The sequence below is a fragment of the Chionomys nivalis genome, chromosome 12 (genome assembly GCF_950005125.1).
Source record: "Chionomys nivalis chromosome 12, mChiNiv1.1, whole genome shotgun sequence".
NCBI lineage: Eukaryota > Metazoa > Chordata > Mammalia > Rodentia > Cricetidae > Chionomys > Chionomys nivalis.
This window is the reverse complement of record NC_080097.1, coordinates 73,849,930-73,864,583: the sequence shown is the minus strand read 5'-3', so window position 1 is coordinate 73,864,583 and position 14,654 is coordinate 73,849,930. Positions and strand designations below refer to the sequence as shown.

Genomic DNA, 14,654 nt, shown 5'->3' with positions numbered 1-14,654 from the left:
AAAAAACCAAAAAACCAAACAAACAAACAAACAAAAAATCTAAAGGACAAGCTGAGTATGGCTGCGTGTATCTGTAATCCCAGCATTTTGAGGTGCAAAGGACTGAATTGCTGGGGCTTGCTGGCCAGCAGCCTGCAGATAGATTCAGTGAGAGCCTTTGTCTCAGGAGAACGGTGTGGCCAGGCTACAGTGGTGCAAACCTTTAATCCCAGCACTCCAGAGGCAGAAGCAGGTTGATCTGCGCTGGAGGCCAGCCTGGTCTACAGAGTGAGTTCCAGGAACAAAGCAAACAGACAAGGCAGTACGTAGAGAGCTGGGGCACTCTGGCAACCGTCCTCTGGCTTCCACGTGTGCGTACCAGCATGCACACACACACAAAGTCAGAGATAAAGCTCCGCTATTTTATTAAACAAATTATCAAAAAGTTAACAACATGTGGTTTTTATCTTGCTTATTGGATCAGCATTTACCACAGCTGCAGAAAATTAAACTGGATCTTTAGAAGGTATCGCATACGGACTTGGTTGGGGTTGTAGACGATAAACTCATTGTAGTTGAGGGTATAACCCTCTGGATTGAGAATTCCTGTGTCACTTGCTGGTCCTAAGGGCACTGTACTCCCATTTCTGCCAAATGGAAGAAAATGTGTCAACATCAACATTTGGTCCAGAAGTTGAAACAGACAAGTAATTCTTAACAAACTGAAAGAAGTCTGCCAGCAGTCTTAGCTCTGGGTACTCACAGGGTGACGAAGTGGGTGGGGTCGGGAGCCATCTTTCCCAACCCCTTGGTGCTATGCTTGCCCTGAAGCAATCCTTCTGCCTTAGGATTAGCCTCTAGTAGCTCATTACACTGGCCTAGAGCTACCTGCAAGGGAAAAGATCCACGAATGTCTATACCCGGTTCAGAGTGGGCGATTCCAAAGCCGACCAGAACATCCCCATTTCTATTTTATTCCCTTACTTTAATTCCATTCTGGGTGTAACTCTTGAATCCAAAGTCAAATTTTCTTAGTGAACTAGCGGTCATAGCTGTGTTCCCTGCCTACCTCTGACAGGAGAAGGAGTCCTGTGTTCTTCGGGCGAGAGGCAAAGCAGTAGTTGGCACTCTTGGAAGACATATCAGCAAAGTAGATGCCTTTCCCAAACTGAAACACCAACAAAAGTGGAGATCAGCTGTCTAATCCATTAGGAGGAGGTCCTGGCATGGTGGTCCACACCTTTTACCCCTGGATTCAGGAGGCAGAAGCAGGCAGGTCTTTGAGTTTGAGGCCAGCCTGGTCTACACAGCAAGTTCCAAACCACCCAAGGTCACAGTGAGACCCTGCCTCAAACCAGCAGCAGAAAATGATAAGAAATTTATAGAGAAGAAAACTCAGCGCTGACCATGAGGGTCGGTTCTCATAAACACAACATGGTTCGTCCCCCACTGCCCTTTCCTACACAGTCCAGAGACACCAGGACGGCCACACAGCTCTGCCTTCAGACTCTAAGAGACAATTCCTTTCAGAACTTAGAGAGAGGACATGGTAAGAGGTGATGTGGTTATCAGTGAACTGTCTGAACTCTTTCAGAGAAGCACCACCTAACCCTAATATGGGCTGGGGAACCAAGATCATCACTCTATCTTTTCCCTTTGGGTTCCTTCTAGAGGTCAGTCTCTACTTACCATGTAGCCTGTAATGGGAGCCTCAGGTGGGGCAACTCGAAGCCCGTGGCTCAGGATTCCCACCCAGTTACTCAGTCTGGAACCATGCCAGAGTAGCATCCTAAGAAAGACCCGTTATTCTACTCCATTGTTCTCCTGAATACAACACACAAACCAACCAGCTGCCCCCGCCACCGTCCAACCTCCTTCATCACACTCCAGGCGAGGAAATGTCTGCTCGACCCCGAGCTGGACTCAGACCTGTTAGGAAGGTCCTTTCTGAAGGCCTCTTTCTCCCCTTCCTTCTCTACTTCAAACACATCCAGCAAGGTCATCGTGTAGTCCCTGTGAGTAGGCGCGTGGGTGGACTGTAGGTACTGAGAAATCACCTGTGGAAAGAGTGAAGCGCAGCAAGTGCAGCCCCTGTACGAGGCCGGGCTGAAGGATGCAGGGCTCACAACACAGTAAGAAAGAGCTCTACACTCCCAAGTTCTCGCTAAATACAGGGACGGGAAGGAAGGGCTTCACTGGAGTAAGACTGAAAATAAACGACTATTTTCATTACTTTGAATTCGTTACTTTCATGGTCCACAGGGCGCAATGCACAACGTAGGTTTCTGTAGTGTTGGTCCAGCGGGTGTTCGGGGCCTTGGCGCTCTGACTTCACCAGCTTAAGGGCGATTTCAATGTCTCCCAGCGCCTAAGAGAACGAGACACAGAAGCAATGTAAAGGAGCGCAGGCTGAGTCTGAGAACCTCCCGGGCACTCATGGCTCACCTCCAACAGTTGCACTTTGTCCGACAGCTCTTTCTCCGTCCGGATTACTGGAGGGGTAGAGAGGCTACAAACAGAGAGACAACCAGTGTGAGGTGTCTGGTGTGCGGCTAGACGGTACAGGACAAAAACAGGTACTGTGGGAAATGGGTATCTGCCTTCTTACTGAAGAAAAGGAAAAAAGTTGGATTTAGTGGCGCACACCTTTAATCTCAGTGCTCAGGAGGCAGAGGGAGGAGGATCTCTGTGAATTTGAAGCCAGCCTGGTCTACAGAATGAGTTCCAGGGCAGCCAGGACTACATAAAATCAAGATTTCCTATTTGAAAGAGAAAGTACTGTGCAAAGACTTCAAAGACTAAATATAAAGGGGTATTAAATGCACATTCTAAGTAGGATAAAACACCTATTCAGTTTTACATCTAATATCCACTAGTAAGTGAGTGCACACTGTTTGTATTGTGTTGGTGTGACACAGAGTAAAATCTACCACTACTACATCACGCCAACATTCCGTTTACAGGAGTGCAGGAAGGAAATTCTTCAAATTGGATTTTTTTAAACAAATTTCAATAGTAAAGAATGATTCTTGCAATCACATAGGAAACTCGACAAAAGCTTATAATCTGCCTTTCACAGCCTCTCCTTACAGGTACACATATCTGTACATATATACACAACCCTTGTTTGAGTAATCTGTGACTGCTCACTAAAGCAGCCAGGAGACACACAGAGCAGCGGAAGACTCTCAAGTCCTACCCAGTGGGGCTTTCTTGGTGTCATACTTCATTTCCACGATCACCTCCTCCATTGTCTTCACGTCACAGATTCATGTTTGGGTTTGAAATTCCTAGGTATTTCTGTATTGTCTCAGAAGGCTCATGAAGTCCTCCCTAAGGAATGACTGTATCTCAGCTACAAGGTGTTATGACTGTATCTCATACAAGGTGTATGACTATACCTCAGCTACAAAGTGAATGACTGTACCTCAGCACAAAAGTATATGACTGGATCTTAGCTACAAAGTGTATGACTGTACCTCAGCTACAAAGTGTATGACTGTACCTCAGTTACAAAGTGTATGACTGTACCTCAGCTACAAAGTGTATGGCTGTACCTCAGCTACAAAGTGTATGGCTGTACCTCAGCTACAAAGTGTATGACTGTACCTCAGTTACAAAGTGTATGACTGTACCTCAGCTACAAAGTGTATGACTGTACCTCAGTTACAAAGTGTATGACTGTACCTCAGCTACAAAGTGTATGGCTGTACCTCAGTTACAAAGTGTATGGCTGTACCTCAGCTACAAAGTGTATGGCTGTACCTCAGCTACAAAGTGTATGGCTGTATCTAAGCTACAAACTGTTTCAGTGCTCAAGGTTTAACTTAATGTTTGTATTTAATTCTGTACAACCTAACCTGTCCCTTCAGAGTATTTTTGTAACTACACGAAGGGGCAGTAAAATTGTCTCCAAACCCACCCCTTCTCCTTTTCTTCCCTTAATTTCACCTCCATTTCTGTGACTTCATCACTTCGGGAATCTTAACTGAATGGAAGCCCACAGTATGAGTCTGGGACTGATTTCATTTAATTCAAATTCTCATCCTTGAGGCCATTATAGTTTTTCATGAATTATTAATCCAGTACTTGTCCACTATGGATGTCACACGATACACAGACACCTATATACTAAGGATATTTGGTTATTTATCATTAGCTTTTCTACAAATAAACATATCATGAATAATCAAAATTTCCATGTTCAGGACTAGAGTTGAAATTCTTCTATGGGATCCTTTTTCAAAATAAGCTACACTGTTGTTAATAAGGCAGTCTGAAGACAACCTAGAAGGGGTAAACCCTTTGACCATTCGGGGCAACTTTGAGGTCATGGAGTTCACAGAAAGCAACAGAGAAAATGGAAACAATGAAGACCAGGATGAAGAATGAACTGGGTTAGGATGTAGCTCAGAGGGAAAGTACCTGGGTAACATGTACAAGGTCTGAGGACTGAGGACCGCACACACACAGACACACAGACACGCACAGACACACACGCACACAGACACACAGACAGACACACACACAGACACACAGAGACATACACACACAGAGATATACACACAGACACATGCACACACACACAGACAGACACACGCACGGGCACACACATGCACAGACACACACACACACAGGGTGGTAATGGGTTTTATTCATTTGATATCAATCATTTGGTTTCAGAACAGTGGTATTTGTGTGGGTGGGTCATCTAAAGGAATTGGAGGAGGGATGATTTGCAAAGTGTCAAAGTGTTTTACTTAGTGGCTAGATGCATTGTTCTTTTTTTTTTTTCAGGGGTGGGGACTCATTCTCTCATGAGTTAGCTAACTTTCACTAGGTCAGGAATATGGTTCTAATCAAGTTGGGAAATTACGTCTCATACTTCTTTCATTTTTACAATTTTCTTGCGACAGGCTCCAGGCTGGCGTCTCTCTACTTCCTGAGTGCCGACTTCCCATATCTAAGCTACAAATCTTATTGGATGTAGTTCTATTTAAGGTAACAATTTCCTCAGGTATAGAAGATTAAGAGGACCACAGCTGCTGCAGTTGCCTACAGAATAAGAGTGAGTAGCAGAAGAAAGAAATAGCACACCCTTACCCGAAGTCGTGTGGGATCCTGGTGTAGAATTCATTGCATGCTTCAAGAAGAGCTCGCCCGTGCTGGCCGCTCCGAATACAGTCCTCGATCTTCTTGAGAGACTGGTAGCCTGCCTTGATTTGTGCCACCGTCAGCTTTCCTGGAGGCCCAGTCAGAGATCAGACCCCAAACAGGGTCCCATGCCTATAAACTATACACCTCTGCCCAGTCTAAACTCAAATTTCAAAACAGTGTTACCCTCTCAAGCCCTCAGATCCCACTGCCTCACTCGGGGCTTTGAGTAATCCGTGACTGCTCACTAAAGCAGCCAGGAGACACACAGGGCAACGGAAGACTCTCAAGTCCTACCCAGTGGGGCTTTCTTGGTGTCATACTTCATTTCCACGATCACCTCCTCCATTGTCTTCACGTCACAGATCAACTTTATCAGCTCCTGGACTCGAAGATCCAGCTGTGACTCTGGCTTCAAAGTCTCAAGAGACTCCTCTTGCTTTGCTTTATCTTCGTCCTGTAGCAAAGTAAGCACGACTTGTAATATCCGAAGGGTGTGCTACAGCAGTGCAGTGATCCTCCGTGTGTTTGCATGCTGGTTCGTTCTGTTAGGGATCTTGTTGGAGCAGCCAGGGTGATTTCCACCCCATCTTGTTATAGCTCCTGCACAGGGAAGCACTCAGGGGAGGAACAAATGGCCCTTCCAGCAAAGTCGTTAAGTATGCAAACAAGGCTCTTAGGCCACACCCTTCTGATCATATTAATACAAAGTTTCTTCATTTTCAGATCTATGAGGTTTTAGGAAAGTTCTTAGTATCTTGGAAACCTTAGTTTGTCAAAATTATTTTTCTTTCTTTTTGTGATTCTCACATTTGAACCTCGGGCCTCACGTGTGCTTGGCAAATATTCTCCTTCTGACCTGCACCTCCAGCCCTTGGAGTGAAGCCAGGGTGCTGGAGAGATGGCTCAGTGGTTAAGAGCATTGCCTGCTCTTCCAAAGGTCCTGAGTTCAATTCCCAGCAACCACATGGTGGCTCCCAACCATCTGAAATGAGATCTGGCGCCCTCTCTTGGTCTATAAAACCAAACTTCAGGGTTTCATAAACTCTAGAACACAGCAGGGGAGACTGTAGTCTTAGGACCACAGACACAGAAAGGCATTTCCAGCCCTTTGGGATTGAAGAGGAGGGAGAATTATCTAAGGTGGGGATAGCGGTGACTCCTAATACCCCAGCCTGCTCTGGTCTTGCACTGGCCTCCACCACCCGGCTAGACGGCGCTCATTTGGCGTCGGGTTACCTGCACACTGGCAGCATAGTCCATCTGCAGCATGTCGTATTTCCCAGGCACTTTCTCAAAGTTCTCACGATCCTCCCAATTATTTTTCGTTTTGTCAAGGAATCTGTGAAGTCCAAGGAAGTGGGGAAACCATGCAAATCAAGGCCCACTGCCAGAGGGAGGCGCACAGCGATTTCCTAACAACCAGTGTCCCACAGCTCAGGCACACACCAGTGTTCTGTAGTGTGGCTGCGAAGTAGGGCACTGAATGAACAGAAAAACGGGAACAAAGAAATCAAGCAAAATTGAGAATAAGGTTTCCCAGGTCCCAAAACACAGAAGTCATTGATATATGAAATAAAGACAGACAACCAATGCCTTTCCCACAGAGAAACCTGTGTCTAGACTCTAGAGAGTCGCCCTCAGAATTGCCATGAGAAGTTTAAAGCTCCAGGCAGAGAGTCTCCAGTGTTTCTAACTTCTTAGCTTTGCTTGATGGTCACCTTCGAGGTTTTAGGTTGATTTAGTCACTAAAGATACAATTTAATGTTCTAATCACAAGGCATCAGAGTAGAAAGGAATCCACATTTAGGCCCAATTATCCTTACATGAAATTCTTCAACAAGAGAGATCCAAGAAGGGTACGTTTTTTAACTCATTTTTCAGCACGTACTTTTTCTGAAATATCTCCTTTGCTTTGCTGAGGTCACCACCACAAGTCACTAAGCTGTGCTGTCCCGTTTTCCCCACTGCAAAGGAAACACCATAGACAGATGGTTCCGTGCCCGTGACCCCAAGTACAGCTCTAGCAGGAACGAGGCATCTCCCTGAGGTCTCTCTGCTTATTGTGTGACAACAGGCAGGACACGGGGAGGGACGGGAAAGGTGCAAAGGCCAGGCAACAGATCCTATTGACACGAGATGCCAAGTGTCACAGCCTGTAAGCAGGACCATCTGTCCAATGGACGGAGTCTTCCCAGCCTCACAAAGCTTCCTAATGAGGATGCTGGCCACGCCCCAACCTCAAAAGCCCACGTGGGTTCCTGAGCCCTTTCGCAGATGTTTCTGAATGGCTGCTCACAATCCATCACAAAGCCTTTACCTCGGCCCCACCTCATCCAGACACTGAAGTTCCTCTGGGCATCATCTTCTAACAACTGAATAAGATAGTACTTGTTGTTGTTGAACTGGAGATTGGTCTGTGGTAAGGGGGAGAATAATACCATAAAAGGAGAGTTTTACAGTTGGAAGTCACACAAACCATTGCTGCTTCCTTGGTTATAACTCGCCAGTAATTGCCAAAAAGAAAAACAGAGCGTGATGAAAACAAATAGATCCCAAAGAATAAGGATAAAAACAGGAACTTAATGATGGGTTCTTAGGAATTAAAAGTGGGATCCTGGATACTTCCTGAAATCCCCTACCCAACATTAATGGGATTCTCCTGAATCCTTCCACCCCCCCCCACACCCAACCCCATACCCTACATTCATGGGATCTTCCTGAAATCCCCTACCCAACCCCAACATCCTACATTAACGGGATCCCCTGGAACTCCCTACCCCAACCCATATCCTACATTAATGGGATCCTCCTGAAACCACCCCCAGACCTAACCCCAACATCCTACATTAATGGGATTCTTCTGAAACCCCCACCCTACACTAATGAAAGCTCCTTTCAAAGGTATTTTTTTCATTCTACGTTATGGTTTGAGACAGGGTCTCTCGCCCCATGTGTCCTACTGTCTCCTAGCCTCCCCAGTGCTAGGATTACAGGTATGCACCAGAGTACCCAGCCTCCTACTTAGGTGCTGGGGATCCGAACTCAGGTCCTCGAGCTAATACTACAAGGATTACTGAATCAGTTCCCTAGCCCGGATTAAAATAGTTTTAAGGTAGAAGTACTAAAAAAGAATACTCGTTAGCTGTTAGAATTATATATATTAGACCAATAAACTGAAGTATGTGGCTGGTGAGAAAGTTCAATCGGTAAAGTACTAGCTAAACAAACAAGACCCTGCGTTCAACCCCTAAGGTCCATGTAAAAATACTAAGCATGGTGACACACACTGCAATCCCAGCACTGCTTGGCAGAGACAGGCAGACCCTGGAGCCTGCTCGTTGGCCAGCCAGCCTAGCCTATTAGGTTAGCCACAGGTTAGCAAGAGGACTTCTTTCAAGAAAAAAAAAAAGAAAGAAAGAAAAAAGAAAAGCGAAACTAGTCAAGGGCACCTAGGAACAACATCTGAACTTGACCTTTGGCTTCTCCATGCAAGCATACATGTGCACTCATAACAACACCCACTCGTGTATAGACACACACAAAGGTAAACAAATTCAAGTATGAGTCATCTCTGGGAAATAAATGAACAGGGCAAGTATCTATTCAAAACTGTGTGTGTGTGTGAGAGAGAGAGAGATAAAGAGAGAGTGGCAGAGAAAGAGAAGATAAACAGAAAGGCTGGTTAGGGAGAGAGGGAGAGAGAGAGAGAGAGAGAGAGAGGGAGGGAGAGAGAAGATAAACAGACTGATTAGGGATGCAGCTCAGCGAGAGCCTTGCTTGGCATGTACACGCACAAGGCACTGGACTTGGTCTCTCAAACTGGGAGAAAAAGGAGAAAAAAAAAAAAAAACAGAAACTGTTAGTGCACACTTGTAATCCTAACATCCAGGAGGCTGAGGCAGCAGGATTACTGTCAGCATGAGGCTAGCCTGGTCTACAGAGTGACTACCAGGCTAATAAGGACAACGTGGAAACACACACACACATGCACAAGGACAAGGGGTGGGTTAGGGTCAGTAGGACGGAGAACAGATTCCACACGTGTGCTGTGGTATGTGCCTCCTCCCATCACACATTCCCAGTAATAATGAAACATAGTAAAACGTCAGGATAGACTGGGTGAGACAAGTCCCACAGAGACGGAAACAAGGGGACTGCAAGTTCAGGGCCTGCCTGGGCCACACAGTGAGAACCACTGACAAAATAAATAAAGGAATAAACAACCAATGTTGGTGGAACATCTAGCTCGCCTAGCATGCATAAAACCCTGCGTCTGATCCCCGGTAGCACATAAAACCAGATGTGGTGGTGCATGGCTGAAATCCTAACACTTGGAGGACGGAGGTAAAAGACTGGGGTTGAAGGTCATCCTAGACTGTATGTCCAGCCTGGGCTTCGTCAGAGTCTGCCTCAAAAAACAAAACAAAGAAAAAATTCACATACTGAAAAGCCTACAAAACAAACAAAAAGTCTTCAACAAGGGCAAAAAGTACATTGTAATAATCAAAAAGCCAGTGTCAATTCTGGAAAAATGTGAGTGGTTTATATTACGAAGAAATTCTGAGATAGCCTGGGCTAGCAAGAGGGCTCGATGTGTAGAGGCACTTCCTGCCAAGTCCCCAGGGTGGCAGGAGAAAATAAATGACTCTTTTAACCTGTTCTCTGACCTCCACACAATTAATAAATAAATGTAATATATTCATTAAATAAATGTAATTAAAAATAATAAAAAAGAAATCCCCACACTTAAAATAACTTCCTCTTACTTGATTTAGCATGACATCATAGACATCATCACCTTCATAATACACGTGAGCCTGGGAAGAGAGAAAACAGCGTCAGGGTATTCAGAATTACGAGCAAAGTGAGACCCTCTTTGTTTCTTCAATAATTAAGGCTTATTCTCCAACACATCCAACATCTGTCTTCCGGAAGAGAAAGGAAATGGATGCTGTACACACAGTCTGTCATCATTAGAATGAAACCACACTAATTCTTCTAATTATAGAGGCCTAAAGGAGTCTAACTCAAAAGAACCTGCTCTAAGTAGGCTTCCTTCTAGATCCTTTCCCCTTCATCAGTAACTTCTGCTATCCCACGACAGCTTCTCATCAAAAGCATGCTGTCCTCCCTGAACAAGCTAACAATCCTGGGTGAAAAGGAAACAAGCTGAGGAAAGCTGATGGCAACCCCGGGCAATCATGTTGAGACCCTGCAAATTTTTAAGAATTAAATTTATTCATTCCTTAATGCATGAGTGTTTGCCTGCATGCATGTGTATGCTCCACGTATGCCTGGTACTTGTGGAGGTCTGAAGAGGGCATCAGATCACCTAAACATGGTGCTTCTGATGATTGTGAGGTGTCCTTCGGGGGCTGGGAAACCAAACCCACATGAAGGGCCTCTTGAAGAGCAGCAAATGTTCTTACCCCTGGGCCATCTCTCCAGGCCCAATATTCTGCTAATTTAGCACGACATCATAGACATCATCGCCGTATTTCTCAACACTGGAGAAAATGAGCCACTGGCATTATTCAGAAAGCACCTTTAAAAGGAATACCAGCAACACTCTAGCTAGGAATCACAGAAACAAAGACGTTTACTTCCTGTTCCTGAGGCGCTCACCTTCCCCACCTTGGCTGTACACTCTGGGTCCACAGGTGCTTTGCCCTTAAACAGCAAGGCCTTCACCGAATCTGAGGGGACACACACAAGCACGAGCATTACTTATATGGGAATCAGAAGAGCTGACTTGCTGTCAAAATTAACTCTACCCTTCCCTCTGGGTCTTCTATGAAAGCAAATCTATGAAAAGAAAACAAAAAATTCGGCAAAGTAGACTGGTACTGCAGAATGCCCTAATGACAGGGAAATTCACTGCTCTTTAAGGGGGAAGGGAGAAATATGATCCCACTCCTTTCAGAGACCCGCAAGCTGGCCCATGTCCTCCCTGGCTCGCGACCTTGCTTGCCATTTGTCCCATCGGCATCCTTTCCTCCAGCCACAGGCCCCTTTCCCTGGCATGTGCGGATTTTCTTGGTGGGAGGAGAGTCTTCTGTTGCTTTGTTGCCGTTCTTAGCTCTCTTGGCATCATTTAGCGCTTCAGAAGCTAAAGGCAAGAACAAGCAAAGAATTACTACACAACGAAGATGATCTAATAGCTAAACAACACTCAAGCAAAATAAAAACAGAAGAAAAACTAGGGGGACGAGAAGGTTGCTGACACAGATATTCAAATATTTTTATGTTAAAATGACAATGAATCAGGCTTATGACATAAACGTGCAAGGTAATGGGACTGGGGCTCATTTCTCTCCTGTTCTATGGAGTCTTACACAGACCATGAACATTGCTTACATAAAGATAACCTAACTTCTGCATCCCTCATAATCTAGACCTTGACGCTGTGATTCTGTAGATCCACCTCAGAAAATGTGACCTCATTTAAATTCTTTAACAATTCTTTGAAGAGCCAAACATGGCAAATATTGCATATATTATAAAGACAGTGAAAGGCAATTCTTCTTTACGAAGCCCACACATTCTGTGGTCTTTCTTCCCAGGTATTTCCTTTTCTTTTAACCCCTGTGCTTAAGATGTATGCTGACACCTCTTTTAATAAACTCCCAGCTCTGGTTCATCCTGCATACTCTGAAATTCCTTCCTATCTTAAAGCCACAGCACCAGCTTTGCCTGAGTGGAGGTCTTCCTGCCCTCCAATCTGCTGACAAACTTTAAAAAGTTATCATTTTATTTATTTATTTTGTTTTTAGAGACAGGGTTTCTCTGTAGCTTTGGAGCCTGCCCTGGAACTAACTGGCCTTGAACTCACTGAGATCCGCCTGACATTATTATATTTGTTTTTACGTGTATGGGTGTTTTGTCTGCAAATATGCATGTGCACTACATGAGCCTGGCACACCGGGAGATCAGAAGAGGGCATAAAATCTGGTAAGGTGGCTATGAACAGCTATGTGGATAAATTGGAATCAAACCCAGGTCCTCTGTGAGAGGAACAAGTGTTCTTAAGCACTGAGCCAACACTTCAGCACCATGACAATTTCTTTTTACTTTGAGACAGGGTCTGTCTACTTAGCTCAGGCTGTTCTGGAACTCACTATGTAGACCAGGCTGGCCTACAACTCACAGAGATCCTCCTGCTTCTTTGCCTCCCAAGTGCTGGGATTAAAAGCATGAGCCAATATGACCAATTCTGACAAATTCTTTTGAAGAATTTAAAGGGGGCTGGAGAGATGGGTCAGATGAAGAGGTTCCCCCACTCTTCCAGGGGACTTGGGTTCAAGTCCCATCTCTCACAAGATGGAACACAACTGTCAGTAACCGCAGTTCCAGGATATCCAATGGCCCCTTTTGGCTCCCAGGCACATATTTGATGTACATTATACATACAGACAAACTACACATAAAAATTAAATAATTTTTTAAAAGAAATAACTTAAGATTTCTTTAAGCGTTTACAAATAAATGTCACACCAGTCTTGAAATAAACTGAGCAATCCTTCCTAAATTGCTATCCTGACCATATATTAATAAAACAGGCCAAAATAAATTTACAGAGATGTTCAAAGTTCATTACTTGCGGCATGGGTTTCGTAACCTCTGGTCTTCAATACCTTCAATCTAGATCATATAATCATGGTCAGTAAAGAGCCCTACAGTCTGGACCAGCTTACAGCCAGCTTTGCTCACTGGAGCTTCAGGACCTTGGAGTTCGTTGTACAAAAAGTAAAATCGTGTACAGTAACAGTATGCAGCCCACAGCCAACAATTCCAAGATCCGAATTTTTCTCTCTGAAATCGGATGTATCTTAAGAAGCTGACATAAGCAGTTAACTACTGTGCTGTACGCGTTTGTCCTTTGGCAGCGCCAGACTCAGTCACGAAGACCTGCTTTTAGTTGCATGCCCTCCAGCTGCCAACAGGACTGGACAGTCGCGTCTGCCGTTACGGTGCAGCTCACCTCGCCTCCTGCAGCCCGCTCTCCGCCGCCGAGGCGCCATGGCGCGAGAGGCAGACGTCAGCACCGCGGCCGAGCAGCGCGGGCTTCCCGTCTGGGGCGGGGCCACACAAATGAGTAGCGCGGGCTTTCCCTCTGGGGCGGGGCCATTCAAATGAGCAGCGCGGGCTTCCCTCTGGGGCGGGGCCACGCAAATGAACGGCGCTGCGCCTCGTGGGAAGCCACCATAACTGATAAGTCCGGGCCGCCCCGGAGCCTTTTATTGCCGCCGCCCCGTCTCTCCGGCGGGCGGAGGAAGCTCATCAGCGGGGCCACGCGCTGAGTGCTCGTCACTCCCCGGCCCCTGGGAAGGTCTGAGACTGGGGCCCCCCGCGGTCCTAACCGGGCCCTCCCCGAGGGGGGAGGTGAGTTCCCAGAGAGCAGGGCTCCGCGCTCGGGCAGACTGGGCAGGAGAGGCCCGTACCCCCATGGCGGGCGGATGCCCCCCTCGCCGGAGCTTGGAACAGACTCACGGCCGGCAACGCGAGTTCAATGGCTGAGGTGAGGCACGCGCCTCATAACCCAATTCAGACTACTCTCCCCCGCCCGCATTTTTTTTTCATTATTATTTTTTATTTATTTATTTTTTTACCAAAATAGATGTAGTTCCATATCTCTATCTTTACAAAAGCAGAAATGAGCCTGTAGCTGGTGGAATGGAACTAGGGCCTGTAGCTGGAATGGAACAAGGACTCAGGAAAAGCTCGTAGTTAAGCTTGTAGTCACAGAAGAACAGGCTGGGGAATTCACCAAGCTAGGAACGCTTAGATAGCCAGGTTTTCCTTCCCACCTCCCCTCCCATCCAACTCCATGTCTCCTCGCTCTTGACTTAGAAAGATAAATAAATAATTAAAAGGCACAAGTGACATGTACACATGCCAAAGAAACACACACAAACCCAAAAACTTCTTTAAAAAGAGAAAGGTCGGGCGTAGTGGTCCGGGAGGAAGAGGCATGCCTACCTCCAGGACAGCCAGGGCTACAGAGACAGACCCTCTCAAAACAAAACAGAATAAAAAATAAAGGAAGAAAAAGCACAAGAGACATATACACGCAAAGTCACATACAAAAACAAACCCCATTAAACACAAAGTTGGAAACAATAACATACAAAAGACCAGTAAAGTGAAAAGGGGCCAAACAAAGCAATATGAGACCAGAAAAGGCCCCCAGAATACCAGTTTGTTTTGTGTTGTGGACATCTACTGCTGGGCACAGGGCCTGCCCTCAAATGTGGTCAATTATACCCAGTAAGCGGTGTCATTACAGACACCCTGTTGGTTAGGGGTGGGAGCTTGTGTCCTGAGCTGAGACCCCCTCTGGCCTGGCCCTGCGCATCCTGCCCTGGTCTCTGTGAGCTCCTGTGTGCACTGGTCCTGCTGTTTCTTTGGTGTCTTCCATCTCCACTGGCTTTTTCAGTCTTTCTGTTTCCTCTTCCACATAGTGCCCTGACTCTGAGGGGAGGAGTTTGATGAAGATCCCCCACTTAGGACTGGATGTT

General features: G+C 45.9%; 1 protein-coding gene across 1 annotated transcript; it reads right to left on the bottom strand.

Annotated features, from left to right (window-relative positions):
• Positions 1-398: 398 nt before the first annotated feature.
• On the bottom strand, positions 399-13,193 carry Parp2 (poly(ADP-ribose) polymerase 2). The gene is made up of 16 exons (XM_057786297.1): positions 13,118-13,193; positions 11,099-11,245; positions 10,762-10,832; positions 9,903-9,953; positions 7,454-7,550; positions 7,025-7,100; positions 6,373-6,475; positions 5,431-5,590; positions 5,083-5,221; positions 2,425-2,488; positions 2,213-2,347; positions 1,909-2,036; positions 1,669-1,768; positions 1,049-1,147; positions 743-867; positions 399-626 (listed from the first exon to the last, which is right to left on the bottom strand). Exons 1-16 carry the CDS (start codon positions 13,155-13,157, stop codon positions 467-469), a joined length of 1,695 nt encoding a protein of 564 aa, XP_057642280.1. The 5' UTR covers positions 13,158-13,193; the 3' UTR covers positions 399-466.
• Positions 13,194-14,654: the final 1,461 nt, after the last annotated feature.